This window comes from Tyto alba, unplaced genomic scaffold (genome assembly GCF_018691265.1).
Source record: "Tyto alba isolate M040663 unplaced genomic scaffold, T.alba_DEE_v4.0 Super-Scaffold_42, whole genome shotgun sequence".
In the NCBI taxonomy this organism is placed as follows: Eukaryota; Metazoa; Chordata; class Aves; order Strigiformes; family Tytonidae; genus Tyto; species Tyto alba.
Window position 1 is genome coordinate 27,010,803 of NW_024881318.1, and position 25,384 is coordinate 27,036,186.

General features: G+C 37.0%; 3 protein-coding genes across 7 annotated transcripts in view; 2 read left to right on the plus strand and 1 right to left on the minus strand.

Annotated features, from left to right (window-relative positions):
- TRIM23 (tripartite motif containing 23) overlaps window positions 1–382 on the minus strand; it is a 34,640-nt gene extending 34,258 nt beyond the window's left edge. Inside the window, exon 1 of the mRNA XM_033009165.2 lies at window positions 196–382. Within this exon, the coding sequence (XP_032865056.1) occupies window positions 196–297 (102 nt within the window). The 5' untranslated portion in view covers window positions 298–382. The remainder of the gene's footprint in view (window positions 1–195) is intronic.
- A 227-nt stretch (window positions 383–609) lies between these two features.
- SHLD3 (shieldin complex subunit 3) lies at window positions 610–6,715 on the plus strand. Of its 2 annotated transcripts, none has more exons than XM_042804819.1 (2): window positions 610–722; window positions 2,890–6,715. In XM_042804819.1, exon 2 carries the CDS (start codon window positions 3,025–3,027, stop codon window positions 3,772–3,774), a length of 750 nt encoding a protein of 249 aa, XP_042660753.1. In that variant the 5' UTR covers window positions 610–722; window positions 2,890–3,024; the 3' UTR covers window positions 3,775–6,715. The 2 variants fall into 2 exon arrangements, with proteins under 2 accessions (XP_042660753.1, XP_032864913.1); XM_033009022.2 differs by having other exon boundaries at window positions 644–722; window positions 2,999–6,715.
- TRAPPC13 (trafficking protein particle complex subunit 13) lies at window positions 616–24,831 on the plus strand. 4 transcript variants are annotated; one of them, XM_033009017.2, is made up of 13 exons: window positions 616–722; window positions 7,228–7,296; window positions 8,060–8,159; window positions 8,708–8,792; window positions 9,527–9,654; window positions 9,793–9,865; window positions 12,984–13,028; window positions 16,384–16,401; window positions 18,614–18,747; window positions 19,907–20,105; window positions 23,465–23,565; window positions 24,469–24,619; window positions 24,712–24,831. In XM_033009017.2, exons 1-13 carry the CDS (start codon window positions 677–679, stop codon window positions 24,808–24,810), a joined length of 1,248 nt encoding a protein of 415 aa, XP_032864908.1. In that variant the 5' UTR covers window positions 616–676; the 3' UTR covers window positions 24,811–24,831. The 4 variants fall into 4 exon arrangements, with proteins under 4 accessions (XP_032864908.1, XP_032864909.1, XP_032864910.1 ...); XM_033009018.2 differs by having other exon boundaries at window positions 24,472–24,619; XM_033009019.1 differs by lacking the exon at window positions 16,384–16,401.
- The last annotated feature ends 553 nt before the right edge of the window (window positions 24,832–25,384 follow it).

Below are 25,384 nucleotides of genomic sequence, written 5' to 3' on the forward strand. Positions count from 1 at the left end.
GCCCAGCCGAGTCCGAGCCCGAGCCCGAGCCCCGCCGCCTCAGGGAACGCCTCATGAACCGGAGACCTCCCGCTCCCGCACTACCCCTTCCCCCAGCTGGGGCAGCGCCGGCACAGCCCCGGCCGCCACTGCCCGCCCTGCCGCAGGAGGTGGCCGAGCCGGAGAGCGCGGAGGGCCCCGAGCAGTCCGTCTCACCTTCACTGCAGCGCCAGCCGGGGCGCGGCCACTCCCGCCAGAACCCCGGCTACCGTCCAGCCCAGCACCGGTCCCGACCTTGTTTACACCTAGAGCCGCCATCTTGGGGAGGGCGGAGCCGCGCGGCCGCCGGCAGGAAGGAGCCTGCGGGCGCCTCGCCAGTCTGCGCCCGCCTCCTTCGACCCTCAGCAGAGAACTATGGTTCCCATCGTGCAGCTGCACCCGTGGCTTCCGGGAGACTACATCCCCCAGAATGCCACGGAGGTAGCGCCCGCCCGCCGGCGGGGGAGCGGGCCGCGGGGCGTTCTGGGATGTGTAGTTTCGCGCGCCGGCTGCTGTGCCGCACTGCGTGTTGGGAGAGCAGCTTCCGTGTCCGGCCGTGTGTGCAGCGCTCGGGCTCTGTCTCCTCCCGGCCGAGCGCTTTCCGCCATCGGTAGCTTTTTGGTCCGTCTGCCTTTCCGTAGGGGTGAAGGCTGGCGCCATGGACGTTAACCAGCCCAAGCAGGAGCATTTGCTGGCTCTGAAAGGTACCGACAGCGCGGCCCGCCGGTACCCGCCGGCCCTGCCCTCGCCCCCCGCGCCTGCCCTGGGGCTGGGCCTGCCCTCGGCCCTCTCCCAGCCCCGGAGCTGGGCCTGAGGGGCGAGGCGGGGCGCAGCGGCCGGGCTGCGAACTGGCCGTCGAACACTGCGTCCGTTCCGGAGGGGAGGCCGTTTCTTCCCGCCGGTTCGGACGAAGGTCGAGCAGGGGGCGGCCCGTCAGGAGCGGCTGGCGGCGGGGCGGCTGGCGGGAGGTGCCGGGGGTGAAGGAGGTTGGTGGGGTCGAGCGGTTGTGAGGGACAGAAGGCCCAGCGCACGGGCGTGCCCCTTACTGGACGGGGCCATTGAGGCTGTTCGGTGTATTTGTATTTTGTGCGAGACTTTTGGCACTTACAGGAATATATTTAAAAAAAAATTCCAGTTCCCTGCTGTCTTGTTTGTTCCCCCCTCTGCCCCCCCCCCCCCCCCCCCCCGTCTGATGTTTTTTGCCCCTTTGGCCTCGTGCTTAATGCACAGCTGCCACGTTTACGCCCGTGATTCAGAAATAGTGAATAGTGAAAATAAATAAGTGTATGTCGCTTGCATACTTTGCGGAATTAGTAGAGAAATCAAGAGAGCGCAGTAAAGAATTAGATCATCTCTGCTGGCAGTTGGGTACCAGTAAGCCAGCAATTGAAACACTGAAAAGCCTGAATCTGCTTTCACCATATTTCAGCCAAGAGGCATAATATTTACTTTATTTTTCCCTAACTCTGCTTGTTTATAAAATAAATGCAGCTAGTTAAGTAGGAGTAATAAATAGTTGGTCAAAATCGCAATCATGGGAACATTCTAAATCGGTGAGGCTGTCGAAATGGATAAAGTAGTGCAGGTGTGTACATGATTTCAAAGCCCATCTTCTGCCCATTTACTAGTTTTAGAACACTGCTGGAGAGAGTTTTAAATGGTGCCTGCATGTCACAGTAAAATCTGTTAAAGATTCAAAGATTTATAAGCCCATTTTCATATATGTGCACACACAAAGGTAAAAAAAACTGAGAACAGGCAACATAATCAGCTGACATTACACATTAATTAATTAGAAGCAAAAAGCTTTATGATGGATCATTTTGCTTTCATAAGAAACCAATAAAATCCTTGGGCTTTTATTGAGTTTGGTGCAGTGTTCAGGCTACAGATTTTGCAAAAGAAGTAAGAAAAGTATCAGGGTTTATTTGCATTGTGACTATTTCAGACAAAATCTTGACAGTGTTATGATTAAGCAGTCCTGGATTTTACTGGTTTTAGTATCATTGTGTATTGCTGATCTCTGACAGGGAACCTGAAATGATTGCAAACTTGTTAGGGGTTAAAAACGAGAGCAAGAGAGTGCTGTTTTAGTAATGTTTCATAGTTTCATTTGTAGTTCCCCACTATTTAATGTAATCTTTGTATGAAAGAAAGCAACAATGTATGAAAGTATCAAGTCTTTAAGTACTTAATGAGTCTTTAGTTATTCTAAGAATCTAATAAATTAAGAATTAATAGGTCCTTAATTTAAGGACTAAAATGATGGCTGCATGTATTGCTCAGAAGCTCTGAGACTGAAACTAGATGTGTAGTCCTGATATGAAATGGAAGCAGACAACTTTAATTTGCCTATAGAGCTTCCCTTTTAACCTGTGACTTTGAAAACTGCATTATAGGTCAGTACTATTTCAGAAAGGCATTTTGTAACACATGTGTTTTCTAGTTGCTTTATATGCCCTAGCTTAAAATATTGAAGTGTAGGAAGAAAACACTTTTGTAAGAAACAGAATTGTCTGGTAAATTTGAGAAAATTGGCAGTAGTAACTGTATGTCTTTTAATATTCATCACAACAATATAGCAAGAATAATGACAGATGGATGGCAAGTATGAGATGGTGACAGTAAAAAATACTCTTGGGAGGGACAGTGTTGAACGAACTATGTGCATATGGATAATGTTCAGCATACTGAAGTTACACTGGTAATAATGGAACACAGTTGCTAATGTTCAGCCTGGATAAAGTAGAAAGTTCTGATATATTTGTCTCTCTTGTTTTTACTAAATGTTACTTTTTTTTGTAAAATATCGTAGCAGTGTTTTCCTTAATATGGTAGTATCTTATTTTTTTTATAATACTTCCGCTTTAGGTCCTGTTTTCCAGTGATCTTTGCAGCACAAGGGAAGGAAATTCTTGTAAATAAGATGTTTCAGTCTAGATTTGAGAGTCCTAATCAAGACACTGTTCTTTTTCCTAAGAATAACTGGATTGCTACTGTACAAGCATGGAAGTGGTCTTGCATTATCGACCACATCAGAGAGATCTAATAAAACTGCAGAAGTTTGCAGAAGCAGCGGTGAAGGAGCTTCCTATTCGCCCGTTACCAAGATTTACACCCTGGTTTCCAAATGATTTATGCAGACTTCCCCTCAAACCAAAAAAGTGGCCACCTGTTATTTCTTGTGAGGAAGCAGAAGAACTGAAACAGCTTTTTACACCTTCAGAATATGTTACAGAATCTCCTGATTATGACTGCACAAAAAATCTCCTTGAGTTTCAGTCTAACATAAAACATGGGCAGACTTTAATGCAAGCAGAAACTGTTCACAGACCAATTAACTTGGAGAATCAAGGAGAACCAGCACCTAATGGAAAACAAAAATTGAAAAGGTCTTGGAGTGTCTCTCTCCCTAGCCCTAAGCTTAAAGAAAAGATTCTTCCTTTATCTCAAGAACTGCAGAGTAATTTGGAAAGACTAAAACTGCATGCATTTTATAGAGCAAAGTGGACAATTGAACAGTCTATTTGTAATAATCAGAATTTGGAGGACATCTGGATAAAATTGAATAGACTCATCAAGCAGAATGAATTGCCATCTTGCAATGCTACTATCCAAAGATCTGTGGGACAGATATGGATTTTCTGTGATATACTGTACTGTGAATATGTTAGAAATATTCTTAGAGAAAAGCTAAGTCTTACTGATAAAATGAATTTGCTTGTACATAAATTTGGAATTATATTTAGTTTGTAATTGTAAGATAGAGTTTCATAATAAAATTGCTATCTGAAGTACTTTTTAAGCAATATAGAATATACAAACTTCAGAACAGCTGGAGAATTAATGAGCAGAAATCTGCATAGTACTACTTTGCTACAGTTTTTTAACTGTAATAATATATTTATTTAACTTCGTTTTGCCAGGAGACATATGAATGGTTCCTATTAAGATTAGTAACTGTCTGTTTAGCTTAGTACTGCATTTTGTAGCTTTTCTCTACCTTTGTGGTCTAAATGAAAAAAATCAAACTAAGAATTCCAGACTATTATGTCAAGGTGCATCAGATAATAACATTTATGCTTTTGATCAAGCAAGCTACATCCTCACTGTGCTTCTTTGAAATTAGAAGAAGGAAAAATAGTTTTAAGTGAGTTGTTATATTGGATATAAGGATCTGTGATTATTTTTGTCATTGAGACTTTCAAGATTTGATTATTTCCTGAAGGTAGTATGTGGAGGTTTTTGAATGAAGTCACAGCCCTGGCATGAATTACAGATTTACTTTCTCTTGCATATATATGCAATTTTAGTAACATTATCTGTATTTTCCCAGAAATACTAGTGAAAGTTTCAGTGGAAGCTGAAAAATAATTAACAACTTTAGATATTATTTCTAATTATATTTGGGAACAAGAAAGCACTGACTTCCAGCTACACATCAGGGAATTAAGAAATTAGATGTCTATCTGTAAACCCCTATTGTCATTATGGAAGGTAAAGGTCTCTGAGGATTTGAATGCGTTTTATAGTGCTAAAAGGCTGAGTTCAGCATGACTTTTTGTCAGGTGAAAAAATGAAGTGTTTCAAGGTCATGCTGTTCCTGTTCAATTCAATGTTTGAAGGGTCAGCAGAGCAGTTGAACTGGGATTGATACGGCTGCAAGAGTGTGTATTTCTCTTGAGCACCCCTACTAACTCCAGATTATTTTGCTGTAGCTGGAGGTCAAGGTCTGTGGCATTTGGAAAAGGGGGAAAATAAGTGAATGGTATTTGTAGATTGTTAGATGATCGTTAACACTTATCAAATAAAAGTGCACATAAGCATAAGGGAGACCCCTCTCTGTAAAAACCAAATAAAATCCCCTTGGACTTTCACTTACATTTTTTCTTTTGATGACATCCTTGTGTTGGAATAATGATATTTTATTACAGGCATTACATACCTTTTTGTAGTTTAAAATCAAGTATATTGCTCAGTTTGGATCATTGACATGAATTTCTAAACTTTTAATGTTAAGGGGGCTCTGTATTGACATTTAGGGTGTTTCTGACATTTAATATTACCACTTAGCAAAACTGATATAAAATGTTGTCTAGAGTAACTGAGGGTCTAGTTTTAAAGGTTATATAGCCAAGTTATTTCACTTAAATTATTTTTCTGAGCTTAACACAAATAGTAACAACATTTCTTTGTGCATCAGCATTTTAAAAGTTATAGTGCAGTAGAATGCAACATGGTTTGAGTTTTATTTAATGTTGTAGGTTATGTCTAGGATCTTAGAAAAAACATATGAGAGGTTGTCTGCAAAGATACATTTTTTTCTGCTATTAATTTAGTAGTCCTATTAAATATGATAATCTACATACCTTAAGCTGTTTGTGTTTTGACTTCATTCTCTTATCTGTTTATTTATGGTCCTAAACATGATCTGTAACTTGTCCTTTAGAAACAGTCAGCAAGTACTAGTTGACATGGGTTTACTGTAGATTTGAATAAAATCAAGTAACCGCCAATAGTACAGTCCCACTATATTTATTTAATATATCAACAAAAGACCTAAACAAACATCTTACTAAACAGAGATCAGTGTCACTGTTCAGTGGTAGCTGTGAGCTTTCTGCTGCCTTGGTTTGGCTTGTGTGAGAATAATGGTACCTTCATTACTAGCTGTGAGCACCTCAGCTGGATAACTTTCATGTAATAAAAAGTGAACATCATATTTGGTTTCTCTACAGAATTATTACAGTCTTGGGTAGCACCGATGTACAAGCTGAAATCCAGACTCTTATTTTGAACTGTTCCAGAAATGCTTAGTTCATATGCATTTTCAGTGTTGAATCTGGTTCTCCACTTACTCTGTTCTGTATATTTTGGGACTTTTTATTTGCCTTGTGGTTCTAAGCCTTCAGAGGTCATATTTTTCAACTTTTCACCATAGCGAAGAGAATGTATTACCTTTTTTTTTGTGAGAAATGAGATTTGTTTGTGTTGGTGCTAACTTCCATAGGTCTGCTGTATAGTAGTATAACTCCTTATGAACCAATACAACCCACTACACCTAAATGTGTATTGAAATAATTAAATATTTTACACAACTGGAAGTAGTAAATCCTGATTAGACATAGAAGATGTACAAAACTACAATAAAGATAAAAGCACAATACATGTGTCAGTGCAAGGATGTTGTTTAACTTGTTGCAGTCAAGTGGAATCCTTTTTTTTTTTTTTTTTTTTAGTTTTACTTTTCAGAATTTTTGGGCTTTTGGTTTTATGTTTAAGTTTCAGAGAAAAACAAATCAGTGACATTTGCATATTCAGATCAACACCTGAGCTTAAAAGTGTTCAACTTTGTTTCATACGAATGCTTTCATGAGAAGCTAGATACGAGATTAGGACCGTTAGTTTATATGAATAGGAAGGAATTATTTTAAGATGCTTAAATCTGTAATACAAATAGAAATAATGTAATTTTGAGTATTCGGAGTTAAAATAGACTTTGAAAATACCACTTTCTTGAAGTAGAGGGTTTTTAATAGTGAGGTCTCAATGATTTTGATTTTGTCAGTATTGATAAAATAGGTTTTTTGTAAGTATGTTCCTGATGTTTTTGTGATGGTTTTGCTGGTTTGAGTGTAAAGTTTGTGGCTAAAAGAAAAAGTGGTTCTATAAATAAAGTCAGCTTTTAGACTTGCAACTCTATCTTGCCTGTGTTTTGGAGATTAGGGTGTAAATGCAATTCTTTATAGCCTGGAGTTTGACTAAAACGGTCTGTGCTAGTCATCATGTCCTGTTCTGTTCCCCCATCATCACCCATGTGATTTCCCAGGACCACTTAGCCTAGAAGAGTCCACAAAAAAATTAAATTGGTGTGCTTCTCCTGAAATCCACAAGGCACTTCACACTGTAACAGGTATAAGAACTTTAGCACACAAGATTGAAAGCAGTAGATATTAGTGCACCAGGGTAATAAAGCAGGAGGGAACAACAGCATCACTAGTGCTTTTGGATATCAGAGTAGCAGGGAATTTTTTCTATTGGAAAAGACCAGGTAGTCCAAAAAGGTTTTACCCTTTTTGAGGCTGAGATTTGGTCATTGTGTTTTTTTTTTTTTTGGTGGAAGGGGAGCAAACAAATTATGCTTTTAATAAAATAAAATTTAAAAATAATTGTTTCATTGACCTGTGGTTTATTTTCTGATTTTTGCAGTGATGAGGCTAACCAAACCTACTTTATTCACTAATATTCCAGTGACTTGTGAAGAAAGAGATTTGCCCGGTATGTCTTTTCTACTGATTATTATGTATTTATTACCAGGTTTAAGCAATGTGAGCACCTGAGACTTAGACATCCGAGGAGTCTTATAACCTCACACAGACAATAATTGGAAACAGCAATGTATTTTATGTCTGGTAATGGCTATAGGAAAATACTAAGGTGCACTCTACAACTCTTGACCTACGGCTTTGAAAGCTTGGTGATGATATTGCAAACATGTGACCTCAAAGTCTGAGCAATTAACACACAAGATGGAAGGCAGTTGTGAGAGAGAAATGCGTATTTGTAGAAAATTTGGCATTACTATCTTTATCTGGAGAAAATGCTCTGGTAATTAGAACCAACATATGAAAGGTCTATGGAAAATTATTTTGCAGGAATCACTGCTTTTGAGTTGTGTTATGCTTGGTGTACAGTCATAAATTGGAAATCCCTGGCTGTCACTCAGTAATAGTTGCAGTCTAGAAGTCAAGTATAAGAGGCAAAGGAAAGATTCAAGAAAAGAGGATTGTGTGGAGATACAAAGCAAGTAGGGGAAGAAAGTAAGTGGGGATGATTAGTTCTGTTATGTAATGTACTTGGGCAGAATTTCCCTTAAAGTTTAATTTTAATTTGATCAATGCCTTTGTGATTGCGCCATTCAGTATGCATCCTGAATGGTTCATTGGGCATCTAAATAAGTGATTAAGTGTCATAACTTAAATGTAGACAAAGCTTTAGACTTACCAAATATTTAGAGACTAGTAATTTGATATTTCTACAGGTAATCTATTTAACCAGCTCATGAAAGATGATCCTTCTACTGTAAAGGGAGCAGAAACTTTGATGCTAGGAGAAATGCTGACTTTGCCTCAAAATTTTGGGTAAGAATTAATTATTTAACTGTAACATGCTAGGTTTAGGATTCATTTAACTATAATGTGTTTATTTATTACTTTTCTTTCTTTTTGAACATTATTGTTACTCAATGAGATTTTTGATCATTTTAAAAACAATCTGTGGCTTGATTTATAATGTGACATAATATATAAATGTGTGCTGCCTGACGTTGCTTGTCTGTAGCCTGGCTCTGAATGTAGTAAGGATTGCAAGCTGAAAAAAATTTGCAGCTGTAGGTGAATTTCTAATGTATTGCACTACTATAAACCACATCTTATACTGAGTTTACAACAGTGATTTTTGTGGCTACTGTAAGCCATCTTCTTCTCACATTTTTATCTAGAAAAAAATGTTGATTTGTTTGTTCCCTTTTGAAGTTGTCTTAGAAGAATGACATTTAGAGGTATGGGTGTGAAAATGCCAACGTACTTTTAGGATTTGATCTGGCAAATGTGTGGGACTTCAGTGACATGTTCTGTATTTTTTAAAAATAACTGTTGTTAGTCATACTTTTGTTTCTTTTTAAACACAGGAATATATTTCTGGGAGAAACATTTTCCAGTTATATTAGTGTACACAATGATAGTAATCAAGTTGTCAAGGACATACTGGTGAAGGTATGTGAAGATAAACCTACTTACTGGATTTATAAAAAAATTAAATATCTTGAGTACGTTTTCTGACAATATCTTGTATGTTTATTGCTAATATGTAGACTTCAGGAAGTATCTGTCCTTTTTCCAGTTCAGAGAATATACCTGGAAATTAGAAGCAATAAGACATAAAAATAGAATCAATGACAAAAATCTGTAAAGGTTAAAATTAAGAACTAGATTTGTATTAAAAAAAAATGGGTATGTTATAAAGCTTCTCTGGAGAATTGATGTAACAAAAATTCCACAGCTAAAAAATTGCAATTGTATTCACTTACTTTCACTTCCAATGAGGTCATCAAAGCAAGTCTCTGTAAAGCATACATTGACTTGTATCTTGCTTATATTTCAAATGAGTTCTTTTCTAGTGCATGTTTTTTTTTGCATTTTCTGCTGAACAAATAATACATTGAGAATAGAAATTCCAGAAGTCATTGTGGTACTCAATGTAAAAAGTAAACAAAGATTTTATAGGCTGCATGTTAAAGGATTGGGCCGTTTACATGTATTTTAGAACTTGTCTTTAGCTTTGACAAATATCTCATCATTTCAACATACCTTAGTTATATAATATGCATAAAAGCATGTAGGGTACAAAATGCTCAGTGAAACCTAGTACTTCATAACAGAAGGTATTTTTCTTTGAATTGCTTTAAGGAGCTGCAGTTATAACCAACACTTTGTTTTTCTGTCCCCAGGCTGATCTTCAGACAAGTTCTCAGCGCCTGAACCTTTCAGCTTCTAGTGCTGCAGTAGCAGAACTTAAACCTGACTGTTGCATTGATGATGTGATCCATCATGAAGTAAAGGAGATCGGAACACACATGTAAGGTTTTGAATTTTTCTGTGATTAAATGAGCTTAAGTGACACTGCAGCACATGCATGCTATTCTGTTGCTGCTTTGATATAGGCACAAAATTTAAAGTAATTAAAAATTATTTTTTAAAAAATATTTTCTTTCAGCTTAGTTTGCGCAGTAAGTTACACTACACAGACAGGAGAGAAGATGTACTTCAGAAAGTTCTTCAAATTTCAGGTATTACATGAACTATTCTCTGCTTTTAATAAGTGAATCTGGAAAAAACATTTTAAAATACTTGATACTTCAAAAGCACATTTACATACTAAAAATCTGTTTGACTTTTAAAAGTGAACCACTAAAAAATGTCTCTTCAAACTTCACATGAACTGATGGTTTCTAATTACCATGCAGTTAAACATTTCAGCAGTAACGAATATTATGTTCTATAATTTTTATTCATTTATTGAGAAAGAAAAATCTACTCTTTGGAAAAACCCTTTTGATGGCATCCAGTTTTATGATTATTATTAAATAGAACAAGTGTTGTTCATTCTGAATTTGTCACATCTAACCCTTGCTTTTAGATTGTAAAATTCTGATTTTTCTTTTAACATGTGTAACCTTTTTTAAGTTGGAACTTAGTGGTTTGTTTTTTAAAGGAAACGAAGCAAAGAAGCCTAATGCTTTATGTCTGACTAATATCCACAGAAGTAATTGATAGAGTTGAAACTTTTTGTTCAACCACACAGATTTCAAGACCTGAGATTAGACTAACTGAGGAAAGCAGGAAATTACTGTTATCGGTGGACTGGTTCTGGCAGGAAAGAGTCTATTTTAGCTATATACTTAATGGATGTTTATTTTTTAGAGAAATACGCTGAGACTTGGATAACTGTGGGTTCTTTCCTGTAGAATGGAAGATGAGGTGACATGCTTTACTGAATACATTTTTAGATACTCTCTCAGAGTGTCTGGCAATACAGGGGCACTATATAATTGAGACCTCTATCTTTTGCAAGTCTCAGGTGATTTCCATTTGCTCTTTTCTACTATTATATCTAGATACTTCAGAAAAAAAGCTTTTCAGTCTTTAGAAGGCTAACCTTCCATGCACTACAGACAAAGAAAACCCGAGTGCTGTTAATTCCTGTAGGCGTTGTAATGGCAGATGTTGATTAGTCAGAGTTGTTTCCAGACAATCCTACAAAAAATAATTTCATATCAGTTTTCATGTTGCTCTCCTCTGAATCCAGAAACTGCAGCGTTTCTTCATCTTTAATGAAGCTGATTTTCATCTTTGTGTGTTTTGTCTTGCTATCCTTGTGAAACTGTTTCAATTTCTCTATTGTTTGTCCCTCAGGAGTTCAGTATTCTGTCCCTGTCCCCCTCTCAGATTTCTTTGATCACTAATGTATGCTTCTGCAGGCTTTCAGTTCTCATCTTCTCTCCCTTCCCTACCCTTGGTCTTGCCAGAGCCTTTTTGAAGATGTCAGTTTGTCTCCTTTAGATTTGATATGTAAATTTATTTGTGCACATTTTTCAGGGGTCTACATGCATGTTGTAATTTCTGTGCTTTTTAACTGAATCCAGCATAGGCAGCTTTAATGTCAAAATAGTTAAGGCCAGCTATCTCTCAAATTTGAAGCTCTTCCTTCAAAGAAGGAAGCATAAGTGCTTCTCAAAAGTATATATACACATTAACACCATTCTATAAATACTTTCTGATTCATATGAGAAAAACACTTCACTAAGCAAGTTTGGTTGTTGGTTTTTAAATTTGACATGGGGACACCAGCTAGAAAATCTGAGAACAAACAAAAAGAAATGTGACAGAAAATGGAGCAATGTCTTTACAGTGAGAGTTGATGGCTGCTAGTGATCAAGGTGCCACCAGCTATTTTATAACAAAAAAAGCATTTCTCTTTCACACATTCTCAACTTCCTCAGTTATGTTTTCTGGGATCTTTTAAGTTGAACTTGTGTTACAGTTGGTTTTAAACAGTATCTTGTTCAACTGTTATATATAGTTTAATACTGATCAATAGTGCCTTTTTGATCAAAAGCTTTCTGTGGGTAACTAACACCGTAGTATTTATTTGGAGAAGGAATTATTCTTTCTAGGGTTTGATGGTTGGTTGTTTTTTGGGGGGAGTGTGGGTGTGAACCTCGCAATAATTGTTTTATATTTTTTGGAATGCCACTTGAAATTTACTGAAATGAATGGAAAGATTTTGTTTATCAGAAAGAGAGAAAAAACACCAGCATTTAGGGAAATTAATAAGAAGCTCACTGAGGCAAAATATTTGGCAGAAAAAAACACTCAACCAACAAACACCTAAATTAAAATTTTTACTTTTCTTTTTCTGACTAGAGAGAGATAGTTATGATTACTTGAAAGATTTGAACATTATTCCTGTTATAATGCAAAAATCTCTGTGAAGACTTTTTTTAATCTTGAATTCTTCAGGGCCAAAAAATTAATTGATAACTTGGAACTTCAGGAGTCTCTCAGGATGCAGTACACTTATATGTAAACAAATGAAAAGTTTCCCAGTGTAAAGGGAAGTAAATGTCTTCAGCCAGATAACTGATATTTGTTTCTTTACAAGTATGATAGAAGATTATTTCTTTCAGTTACATCAGTTTATATCCATTTCATATTTGACTGTGTTAACTGTAGTGGCTTTATGCACCAAATTCAAGGACGTAATAACCAACACTTTATTATCACCTTATATCATCAAATTGTTTTCTCTTGCTGATTTAATCTCATGTAATTAAAATGATTTATTGGCTTTTTTATTTCTTGTAACAGTTGCATTTTCAAGAAGGAAGTGAAGCCTGATAAGGGTTTGTTGTTTAAACTAATCACATGAATAGTTCTCTATTTCATTTATTTTTAGAGAAGCCCTCAGCAACTTTTGTTTGCTGCAGAACACTGAAGGACTTGTACATATTACATGGTTCTTGATCACTCTTGGAAGCAAGTGCAGACCACTTCAGGATACAAGATGGATGTAATGTTATTTTGAAGACATAGATCTACTTAGTGCACTGGATTTGTCTGGTTTCATAAGAGGCCAGTGATTAGGGGGGGAAGTATTTGTTTTCAGTCTGAGAAGACTGCTTAGTAGCAAAGTAGTCAAGTGTGCAAGTAAGAAGCAGCAGGTATGTACTCTGGATTGTGAGGTTTTAGCTGAGTTGATTGTATCATATATTCCGTTACGCACCTGTTCTGTAAGATCAAAAAGAAAAGTAACACTTCAGTAAAGATCCTAGCACTTATAAACATTTTATGCTGAAGTTGTCTGAGAAACCAGTTGTCAATCCGTCTTTTTTCCATTTCATTCAGGTTCTTAAACCACTAGATGTGAAAACCAAATTCTACAATGCTGAGGTAAGTGAGAGCTGTGTGTGTTTGGGTTTGTTCTGGTGTGCTGGGTTTATTACTTCACTTTAGGTGGTTAGATTAAATTCAAAGAGCTTCTTAAGTAAACATGTTTGTGAGAACAATGATCAGTTCTAAAGGGAGGGAACTCAGTGGTGAGTTTATATAATTTTGTTTAAAAATAGATATCTTTTTCACAAAGGGGGAAGGAGATGGTAACTAAGGCACATGTTAGGACCTTAATGCAATTGACTGACAGTTTTGCATATTTTCCACTTTCCCATGAACTCAAATACTTTCAGTTATTGCTTCTGTATTTAGGCCAATAGAGTACTTATTGAAAGGGAGATTAATTGTTCACAAAGCAGATAAATATTTACCAGATTGAGGAAATCTAAATTTAAATTTCCCCAATTTAAATATGACCTCTTTGTTCAATAATTTAATTTTTAGGTTTGTGACAGTTATACACAGTGCTTCAAAATAAATGACCTTATATATGCCTTGTACATTTATTTGGACATACTTAGGAATCTGTCTTTGCCTATTTATGGGAAGAATTTTAACTGTAGGTGGCATGGATAGTGGAAACTCTTACAAATTACATACAGTATTCTTTTTATTTGTAGACATTCCCTGTGGATATCTGTATTATATAGGTCTGTTGTAAGGTATAAAATTCCACAATATCTCATTACATAGGAAATTAGGACATTTGTTTCCATCATTATCACTTACCTGCTTTGTGATAGTGAGCAAGTAGCTTAATTTTGTGAGCGTACTGATACTTGCAAAGTACTTCAAGAGCTTCTATTATGAGTATTAAACTTTTCCCATAACCCCTGAAATGACTAGCATTAGTATTCTTAAACAGTTTGCTTGATATAGTATTAAAAGAGTAAAGCTGTAGGTGTTTTATATTGCAGTGAATAGTAGGTGGGAGAAAAAAACCCCAAGTGTCAGTTAGAGGAGAAGAGAATATGTGAAATTTTGGAAATTAGAAAAATAATTTGCTTTAAGCTAGGTAGAAAATATTTTGCTCTCTTGTTTATTCTTAACTAAGCAGATGTATATATTATGAATTTGCATGTAGAAAAGCAGAATCACACCTCAGTTTCATCATGCGAGATTATGGCTATAGAGATGTGAAAGGTTTATTTCTTTCACTTACTGACAGTATCAATAGAGAAAGCAGGAGAAATAACATGTAAGAATTTCTGCTCTAAAAATGAGGATTCCAGATGCAAAGATCTGTCTTGTTCAGAGTTGTGTGGGAAACTTTCCATAACGATTTTCTCTCTGCTGTGAATAAATTGCATGTAAATTATGTGATATTTAATATATAGCATGTAATTTATTTATAGGGAATATAAATCAAGGCACAGGTCATAAGTGATTTAAATATCATATTACAGAGGAAGAGAGACAAACATTTTCCTAAATATATCGTGGTATATGTATCTAGGCCATAGACTTCAATCCTTAGATTGACCAGGTGTGAGATACCTGAGTAGTGTCGGAACATAAGCACATATCAGTGGTTGAGTGCTTTATAGAACTGGTGTTATCCATAAATGGAAATGTCCATAAATGTCTCCTGCTGTGATTTAAGAACAAAAATAATCCTAAAAAAATAGGTAATTCCTCTAGAAACAAAAGAAACCTCCTTTTGTGCATGGATTGTGGTGTTCAGATAGAAACTACATGGTAGGCAAAAGAGGGATAAGTATCTTAAATTAAATGTTGCTGTTTCTATACTTCATGTGTAAATTTTGTTGTGTGTTGAAACACTTCATAACAAATGGAAATAAAAACCTCTTAAAGGTAAATTCTGGGCAGACTTTGACATAGGTCAAAAGTATTCTTTTCTTACAAAGTTGTTTTACGGACTGACCTTGGTAAGGGGCTTAAACTCCATTCTTCAATGAGCCACCAGTGCCTCATGATAAAGATATGTGAGAAGCTTTAGTGTCTGAGCTGGTATTTGTGGTTTTTTTTTTGTTTTATTCCCTCCCCATAGATGTTTTAAAAGGCTGCTTTGATGACTTTTCTTCTTCCTGTTCAGGCATTTATGCAACTCCCATTACCATAGTATCCATATGATTGGAAAAAAAAAAAAAAATTTTGGATGTTACTAACTGAACAATTTTCATTTGCCTAGCAAACTGATATAGTACCATTCATATTTAATTTCTGAAAGTATATAAAGTACTTCTATGTGTTATGATTACAGAAGTGAAAAAAAAAAAATAAATCCTAGAAATAAGTCTTTGGTTAGATGTTGTATATGATACACATTGTTATCAAAGCACCAAGACCTTCATCCTGAATATTAAGAAAGACTGTTATCCTTGGGAGCAGGGAAGAAAAAAAAAATCGGTATGTGTTAGTTATTAGTTACCTAAAGATCTTGAAGGGTTGACTAACCACTTAAACTGTTACCATTAATACTACAGATGTGATACTGTCGATTCATAAAGTCTGTCACTAAAGATTATTTTCTATTAGAAATTATAATCAATAATTTCATTTTTTTCTATGACAAGAAATGACGCTGAACCTTAATTTTCTTGCTTGTTGCTCATATTTCAGTAGCATCCAAATCAAGTTGATCACTGAAATTCATGCATAGAACGCATGCCCTATCGCCCTAACCTCCTGCAATCCTGAGACTGAGTTACCCTCTATAGAAAGTCTCTCACTGATTTTCGTGTGCCTTGGAAAAGGCTCTGTAAAAGGTTCTGTTCCTGCAAACATGCATAGGGAGACAAATATGCAGACACTTACGAAAACAAAGTTTGCAATTAAAGTTGGGGTTTTGGAATGATGGATATTCAAAAAAGAGTTTTTCCCAATTGTTATGCCAAATTTTGTTATAAGCTGCAGTACTGTAGCTTTACTAGAACACCTTACCACATTACTTTTTTTTTGAGACCTTATGTATGTGGATACTTCAAACTACCTGTAAAATGACAAGACTGTTTTTCCATTTTATATACAACCCATTGCATGGATTTAAATTCAGGACAAACTTTAAACTTGCTCTAAAACTAACTCTTTTTTTTGGGGCTAGTTTGTTCTACCATATCTTATCTGTGACTTGTGTGCCTTAGGCTCTACTTTGGATTGGTTCTTTAAGCAAAGCTAGTAATCCATGTAACCATACTAGCTATAACTTAGTAGAAATGTAGTTGTCATCTTTGTTTGCATCCATTTTTATTTACATTTCTGTCTTACTAATGCTATCTTGTTTAGATGGTGCAAAAAAAATGCAGAAATGCATTTTGTTTGAAAGTTAGACTCCTTTTTCTTTAACATTTAACCCTAATTTCTCTAATGTGTTCTTTTTTTATTTTCCCATTAGAGTGACCTCAGTTCTGTGGTAATTTTTATTTATTTTTTTATAAATATGTATGCTTTTTTAATTGCCTATCTGTCTCTGTGCTTGTTGTGACATTCTTTTACAAACATAATGGAAAAGCAATGTTTGTTCTGCATATCATGAACTGATGTTTTCTCATCTTTAAATGTGAAGCTAATCATCTAACAGGTTAGCTCTTTCTTTAATAACCATTGTTGAAACTAAAAGTTGATTATTATAGACTCTTTCTTGCGGGGGTCCTCCTATAAAGTACCTCAACAAAATTTGACTAGATTAATTATTTGAAAATGGGAGTTAATAATTTTTAAAAATTTCCTGCTTTTGACCCATAGAAATGTAGGTTTTACTACAGCACTGCTTGTGTAAGCTGTGACAGAACTTTTCACGTCTGGTTGGTGGAGACAGTGGGTTTGAGGAGAGAGCAGCAACTGGATGTTCTTCCTTTCGCTAGCTGGAACTGCACTTTCCAACTTTTAACTGCATGTAACAGTTGATGAGTTAGTATAATACTTCTGCAGTCAGATTTCACTTTAAGGTGTGCCTTGTATTAAAATAACTTAGTACTTAAGGGCTTTTTTTCTAAAACCATATTAAAACAACTTAGGAATAACACAAAACTAACTTGCTTTTTCATTATGCTGCTTGTTTTTTCTTTTCCCTTTCAAATTAGCTTTTTCACAATTTCTGCCTATGGTTGCTGCATTGAAAACAACTAAAATTTGGGTGAATAGACACTTTGAGCAATGGATTTATGGGATATAAACAGTATCAATTTAAGTGACAGTCAGGTGGTAGTAGTAATGATCACTGAGAGCCATGTTTGGGTTGAGGTTATTTCCAACTCCTTCTGCAAGTGTGAGGTCGGTTCTGAACTCATGGAGCTTGCACAGTATTCATTATGATATATATGCTATCATCTGGTTTGTGTTTGACATGTTGATAAGGCACAGAAAATAGTTCCAGTACCATTCTGTATTTCTTCTTCTAACATAAGGCCTTTTGAGACTAAAAATATTTTGACTACTTTGTCCCACTTTTATTTTGTAATTTACAAACAGGACTCCTGTCTGTATAATGAAGTAGTTTATTAAACTGATTAAAAAGAAACAATAAGCTTTCTTCCACCTTCCCCATAAAAATACTTATTTTTTTTTTTAATTTATCATAACAAAATACGTAAGCTGCTTCTGACTGAATTCACAGAACAGAATATTTCAGTTGGAAGGGACCTACAACAATCATCTAGTCCAACTGCCTGAATCAGTAACTCTCATGTAAATGCAATTTGGTACACACACACACCATTTTTGTTGTTGTTGTTGTTTTTTTAACTGGTTCTTCTTTGATTTTGTTTTTCACTTTTCCAGGCGCTCATATCTCTAATAGACTGAGCCTTCCATGATTATTCTATCCTGAGTTTATAGAGCTGCAAAGTGACTTCACTGATCTGCAATTCCGCAGAAGCAGTGAGGGAAACACACCTGTAGTTCCACATTTTTTCAGCTTCTGAAGCTTAACAGTCTGTAGCTTTCATTCCTGTCCTAGAATTGGTCCTTATATACCATCTTCAGGCATTGGCTTCATTTAACAAATATGTCTTACAGGATGTTTTGAAGATAGAGCACTAGTTAAATAGTTGGATGGGTATATTATTGGTAACCATTGTCATGGTGCAGCTGAGCGAGAGAAGAGGCTGGTTTTTGCTTTTTAGCCAGTATATCAGTGTTTCATAATAAAATCTCAGAGCATATACCTGAACTATTTTATTTCAGTTAAAGAAATAAAATTATTTTAATTTTTTTATACAGCTTGATGCACTAGTAATCTGACATGGCATGTTGTTGTGCACTGCAATTCCTTACCATTTATTCTGGTTTTTTCTTTTTTAATAATTTGGATTAAAACTTCAGTTGCCATTGAGTTGGTGAAACTCTTGGAAAGTGGTGTTCTGATCCATTACAAATAAGCAATAGCTAGAACATAGTGAAATTATCCCACATCCATTGTTTGGCAAGATACCTGTTGACTAACACTTTTGCTCCTATTGTTACTGGGATTAAGGTTTTTTCTTGCATTAATTAATTTGATTTGCAGGCATGAACTAAACACGTGACTTTTTGTGGTTTTGGTTTTTTTTAACAATAGCACTGTCAACTCTTTTTAGTAATACTAGTCATGTTTTCATGAACTTGCCCTTTTGTTTTTTTTTCAGACAGATGAAGTGTTTCTGGAAGCTCAGATTCAGAATATCACTACCTCTCCAATGTTTATGGAGAAGGTTTCTTTAGAACCATCTATGATGTATAATGTTGCAGAACTGAACACAGTTGGCACAGCAGTGGAAAGGTATGTTCAGATTCAGGATATTTGACTTTGAATTTCTTTGTATTACAGTTTCATGAGATATAAGCATTACAGTTAGTCAGTTGTCTGTAATGGAAGGATTGTACTTATTTGCTTCATTAAAAAGACCAAAGTCTTATGTATTCACCTGGAAAAACTGCTACAGTTTTCTTTTTATAGAAGCTATTCTTAAAACTTTGTAATTCTACCTAGTAGAGAAATCCCCATCTTAATCCTCAGAAAATTTGTAACATGAAAGCATACATTTTCAGTATCTCCTATATAAAATTTAACCCACATCTGGTTCTGACTTGATCAGTCTATACATATTTAGCCTTACAGGACCCATTTGACTTGTCGTTGCTTCCTTCTACTAGACTGGTAACTGTTTTCAATTGTTCTAATCAAGATCTAGCAAGGCAGAATTCAAGGTAAATCAGTGGAATGCCCTTTTAGGATCTTACAATATAAAAACTTGTCACACTGAAATAAATTAGATGTCATTCAGTGTCAATTAGTAAAACACTAAATGCCAGAGTTGTCTACTGTGTTCAGTAAACTGTTGTGGATAGAAAAGTTTGTGTTTTCTGGGTAGGAGTTTACCTGTGGCTGTTTGTGCTTTGCAGTTGCTTGGGTTTTTGGAGGAGTTAATGTTTGGATGCTTTTGCAGCAGGGGCTGAAGAGAAAATTCTGTCTTCTGGCCCGTTGAAGGGTTCACCTGCAGCATATTGGAGCATTGTTCTTACAAAGTGCTTGCATCCGCTGTAATGGTTCTTGTCCTGAACAGGAATCTTGGGCTCATGACACTGAGATTTACTGGGAGGGAACCAAACAGCAGAAGTAAAATTACCAGCACTGTTGTCTAAGTGCTAAGATGCCGAATAATAAATTATACTGTAGTAAAGTGGATTTCCACCTCAGTTCTTTCTGGCTTAGATGAATTGGGTTCTTCTTCTTCATGGTTCTTGATGCTATATAAATTCTAGAATTGTTTTCTGTTGTAAAAACACAAAGATATTCTGTGTTTTGTCATGACCAAAATACATACACGCACAGACACACACGGTAAGGGGTGGTGAGGGATGGGAAAAAAGGTGGGGTTCTTAAGTCTTCTTAAAAATAACTCTTTCAATTAAGGCCCAGTGTTGTTTGTTTTTTTTAGTGAGTCTACTTTTGGCTCAAGAACTTACTTACAACCTATGGATACACGTCAGTACTTATATTGCCTAAAACCAAAGCAAGAATTTGCAGAAAAAGCTGGAGTAATAAAAGGTGTAACAGTGATTGGTAAACTAGACATTGTGTGGAAAACTAATCTGGGCGAACGAGGAAGGCTGCAAACTAGCCAGCTCCAAAGAATGGTAAGCTTAACTTAAGCATCAATTTAACTTAGCATCCATTTTTAAAGCAACTCAATGAACAGTTTAATAATGACTTGAAGGAGAAGTTCAAGCTGTTTACTTTTGGGACCTCATTCTGAATTCACATGTTTCTATATGTATTTGTGAAAGTTATTTAATAAGTTTGGTCAGTGAAGTGTGAAAAAAACACTATTCCAAGAGACTGTAGCTGAACAAAAGCATTTTTGTTCCTTTTGGTCATGTAAATGGTAACAGTTTTTGCCTTCTTGAGGATTTGTTTTCTGGCACATAACATGCCTCTTTCTTTTTTCACATCACTGAACAACATAACTTAATGAATTGTGCGTTTGAATTGCCAGAATCAAATAACCTATGTAGCAAAATATATTGGTGTCGTGGTTTGAACTCAGAGGGCAACTGAGCACCACACAGCTGCTCACTTCCCCTGCCCCCCACAGTGCTGAGAAGGAGAAAATAAACCAGGCTGGGGATTTGAGATGGAACTGGGAGGGACAGATCACCCATTATGGTCACAGGCAAAAGGCAGGCTCATTAGGGGAAGAAAAAAAGAACATAGGTTTATTACAGACACAAACAATAACATGTAACAGAGTAGGACAGTGAGAAGCATTGCCACATCTTGAGAACACCTTCCCCCCACCCCTCCCTTCTTCCCGGGCTCAGTTCTGCTCCAGATATCTCTACCGCCTCCCCCAGTGGCGCAGGGGCAGGGAATGGGGGGTGCAGTCAGTGCTGCCACTCCTTCCATCTTCAGTGGGGGGAGATCCTGGAACTTGTTCCCCCTGCTGCAGCGTGGTTCTCCTCTCACGGGAGACAGTCCTCCACAAACTTTCTCTTACTTGAGTCCCTCCCACGGCTGCAGCCCTTCCCGAGCTGCTCCGGTGTGGGACACCCCCGCATGCTGCAATCCTCCCAGCACTGAATTACAATAGTGGGGGCTGCTTCTTCTCACAGGATACCAACCTCCTTTGGGTGCTGCCACCTTAAACAGACATATGAGGCTGCTCATAGGCCATAAATCAATGTCTGCTCCACCGTAGATCTCCATGGGTGTCAGGGGGGGCCGCCCTGCCGTCTCCCCACAGGATACAGGGGGGTCTCTGCTCCGGCACACCTCCCCCCTCCTTTCTTCCTCCGTTCCTCCACTGACCTTGGTGTTCACGCAGCTGCAGCAACTCCTCCTCACAAGACCAACTCCTCCTTCACCACGTCCCTTCTTAAATACGTTATTGCAGAGGTGCAGCTGATTGGCTCAGTTTTCGAGCAGAAGTGGAGCTGACTTGGAGCTGGGGGAGCTTCGAGAAGCTTCTCAGAGGAGGCCAACCCTGTAGCCCCCTCCCCTGCTATGAAAAAACCCCACCACTCACTCAAACCCAGGAGATGAACCTTTGAGAATTGCACTTGAGGCATAGTGGTGATTAACACACCTCCACACTCCAGGATTCGTTTTCATCACCATCATTGTTTTGTGCTAGTGATTAATAGAGAAACATGAGCTATTTTGTCTACTTTGAGTAACGTGTCTTTGGAAAAGCAGCAAACAGTTTTGGGGTTTTGTTCTCCTTTGACTTTCAGTGCAACTCCCTCTTATCTTCTAATCTTTTAAGTGCTATCAGATTATTTAATGTCTAGGCTGCTTTCACCTTCCATCATTTGCCTCCTTATACATTTACTGGCCCTATAACCGTTGTTTCCTGAACAGGCTCAGAATTTTGCCTGTACTGTGCTCCCCTGTCATTGTTTTGGTTCAGATCAGGAATGCACTTTTGAAACAAGTATCCTGGATCACCCTCACATGCCATAATTCAGGTTGTTTTGTGGAGTGGTCTTGGAATTCACAACTACATTCTTTTTGGGTGACATTAAACCAGACAGAGGCATGTCCATAGTATGCCAAGGGTGCTCCACCTGCTCATGGATACTCAATTCAGAACTGGACTAGAACCAGTCCAAAGTTAAAGAACTTTACTCTTGAGTAGCACAAGCAAGGAGTTGTCTAGTTGATTCTGTACTCTGAGGAATTATCTCATTTTTAGATGAAAACTACATTCCTCCTTTTGGTGCTACTGTAAGGCCTTTACCCTCAGCTGTTGAACATATCTCATTGTTAAGGCCAACAGGTATGTACTGGTTTAGGCCTTCTCATCTGCTCTCACCCTGTCTGGATTTGGACAATTGCTGCTAAGTTTATCCTAGAAAATACCTTTTTTTTTTTTTTTTCCCTTAATATATCTCTCTCAAAAGAGAAGTCTAATGTTATGGCAAACTACACATTGTGTAGGGAACTGGTATAGTTTTTCCAGTAGGTTCCTTCCTGTAACCTAATATAGCTGAAAATGTGTGCATTTTTCCAGTGCTAGATAATTACTTCTCTTTCTTGAAAGGTTCCAAAATTATGTTGCTCAACTGGTCTGAAGTATCTATCATTTTGACATCCCTTTGCTTGCTCTAATGTCTGATTTATTACGTTTTCTAAAATGTCATCTGACTTCAGTCTGTAATGAACTGTATACGACTAAAACCTGTTCCCAACCTGTTAGTCACTGGTTTTCTAGACCTCTTTGGGAATATCTTTTAATCAAGCTGCAAATGTAACTTACTACAGCATTGTTCCATCAGCAGAATTGGAATATGTGTCACAAGCCTTGTCAGACAGGACAAATTTTCCCTTGTTTTTTCCTTACAGTCTGTCATTTATTGAGATTGAAAATCTAAAGCTTTTTATCTGCAGGTTACCATCTTGAACCAGACCTGTCTGGTAGTAACTAGGATATTTATCATAGATTTGTTAGTAGACCATATGAAATGTATTTGTTTTTTGACAGAACTGGGTAGCTGACAAGTGTTCATACCACGTGCCTTTTTAACTGATAGCAATTAATTATTTTGCCAGAGGCTTGGAGAACTGAAATGGCAAGGAGAACAAACAATCTCTTATTTCTTAGGATGTGGAATAGTGGTGGGTATCTGCAGGAAATCAATACTTACAGTGTCCATAGTATATCTATTATCTGCCTGACAGAGAAGTCTTAAAAAAGCTGATGCTCTCAGGAACTGTGTATGGGTATTCAAACTCTAAGGTGATGTGAACTATCTGAAAAACTTAGTAATAAAGATCATCCTTGTGTAATGAATTACTAAACCTATCAAAAAGGTGATCATTGGTGGTGGATGGAGCACTGCTGTGATTTGGGTACAGATCAAAAGCACAACAAGTCAGTCTTCTTTCTTCAAATTCCTCTTACTCCAAATTTGTGGAAGTAAATGAAAACTTGAGTAGTAAAAACTTCTGCTGTATTCTCCAGCATCTGAGAATATACATTCTTGTACTTTCTCAGGCTCCTGGTTATGGTGATGTAAGGCTTTCTCTGGAGACAATACCAGACACCGTAAATTTGGAGGAACCTTTTGACATTACATGTAAAATAACAAATTGCAGGTAATGATGTCATGTGATTCTTGTGCTTTTTCCTGAGTGAGTAGGCTGTGGCTGTCTTTGTTTCATTTTTCAATACTTTTTCCTGAAACAACTCAAACCTGGTCTTTACTGTGAGTTGTAGCAGCATGAAACTACTTGAAACACATCTTTTTGATTACAATGATTTTAAAAAACTTGAAACAAAAAAACCTTCCGACATGATCTATTAATACTATTTGAACTAAAAGATTGCCAAAAATCTGTAGTGGTATCCCATGGATCTGGCTGCAGTATCATTTAAGATCGCACCCCATACTTAAATCACTAATCATCTTATTTCATTTTAGTTTATCTGGTAACAAAATGAGTGTGTATATAGGATTTTTTTAACTACAGTTAATTTTATCAGAATAAACAATGCCATTTGTATCCAGTCTGATTTTACTGCTAGTTTTGCACCACTGCTGGAATGCCTGCTAACCATTGTCACCGTAGTCTTTTGTACATCCTTATCCATGTTTTGACTTGATTTGTGTTTACACTGGGATCTGTGGTAGCCATTTATAAAAGGGTTGCAAGAGTGACAGTTGAATTAAGTAATTCTGAATAGAAGTTGAAAACAGAGACTAAAGCATATATCTGGTCTGCAGATAATTCTTATGAAAATCTTGTACTCCATCCAAAACATGAGCAGTATTATGCTGTCCAGTATTGCTAAATCCAGGGCAGGACACTTGTGTCAGACAAAGTTATATGCAACTGAATTACTGCACAGCACAGAAAATCTTGCTTGCCACCTTATAATTATTTATGATTGCTTAATAGTAACCTCACCAACAAAGTAATCAAGCTTTTACATGCCTGCAGTCCTTGCATGCTTAAAAAAAGGCCATGGGTTTATTCCTGTTTTTTGATTTCCTTTAGCAGTGAAAGGACTATGGATCTGGTTTTAGAAATGTGCAATACTAACTCCATCCACTGGTGTGGAGTTTCAGGAAGGCAACTTGGAAAGCTGCACCCAAGTTCATCTCTCCATCTTGCACTTACATTGTTGTCTTCGGTGCAGGGATTGCAAGTAAGTCTCTATAGCACAGTTTTGTTATAGCTGTTTTATAAGCTTAGTAGTTCTTTCTGATAACAACTCTTACAAATATTTTTCCTTTCTAGAGTGTCTCTGGCTTAAGACTTACAGACACATTTTTGAAGAGAACATATGAGTATGATGATATTGCACAAGTCTGCGTAGTTTCCTCAGAAGTCAAATAAAGCTGAAGAAAAAATTCTGTATTTCTGCCGGGATTTAATTTTATTTTTTGGACCAACTTCTTGATGTTTTTCCAGCCAAATCGTATTAAAATGTGTACAAACAATACCAAATCCCTATATCTATAAATGTAACTGCTTATTTAATTTCTCTGAGCATTTTTGAGTGTTTAAAAATCATTTAAAAACATGCATATGCATTTTATCTACTGAAAATAAAGCCTTTTAAAAAAGTGTAGCTCTAGCAAATTATATTGCATTAACATCACCTTGGGGCTGGGGTGTGAGATTGATATGGAATAGTACTTTGTACTAATTTTTTGTTATTTTAATTATTTAAACAGTTTTAAAATTGTGGTTCTGACAAAACTGCTTCAGTTTGAAGGGACTGGCCTTTTACAGACAAGTTCCTGGAATTCAGACCCCTAAAAAAATATTTTGGGCTACCTGGTGTGGCAGTGTATTTGCATGTACATGCAGAGCCATAAAAACTAGAGCCTGAGAAAGGCATGAGATGAGACAGTGCAACTGGCGCTGTTGAGGTGCTAGCAGCTAGGAAGTGGAGTATCGGCCAGAG

Excerpts from the sequence above, each read along its gene's own strand:
- TRAPPC13 (XM_033009017.2), top strand. The coding sequence starts at position 677 with ATGGACGTTAACCAGCCCAAGCAGGAGCATTTGCTGGCTCTGAAAG. Across the intron at positions 7,297-8,059 it reads TGAAGAAAGAGATTTGCCCG|GTAATCTATTTAACCAGCTC; the intron begins GTATGTCTTTTC and ends ATATTTCTACAG. Across the intron at positions 9,655-9,792 it reads AAGGAGATCGGAACACACAT|CTTAGTTTGCGCAGTAAGTT; the intron begins GTAAGGTTTTGA and ends ATTTTCTTTCAG.
- SHLD3 (XM_042804819.1), top strand. The coding sequence starts at position 3,025 with ATGGAAGTGGTCTTGCATTATCGACCACATCAGAGAGATCTAATAAAA.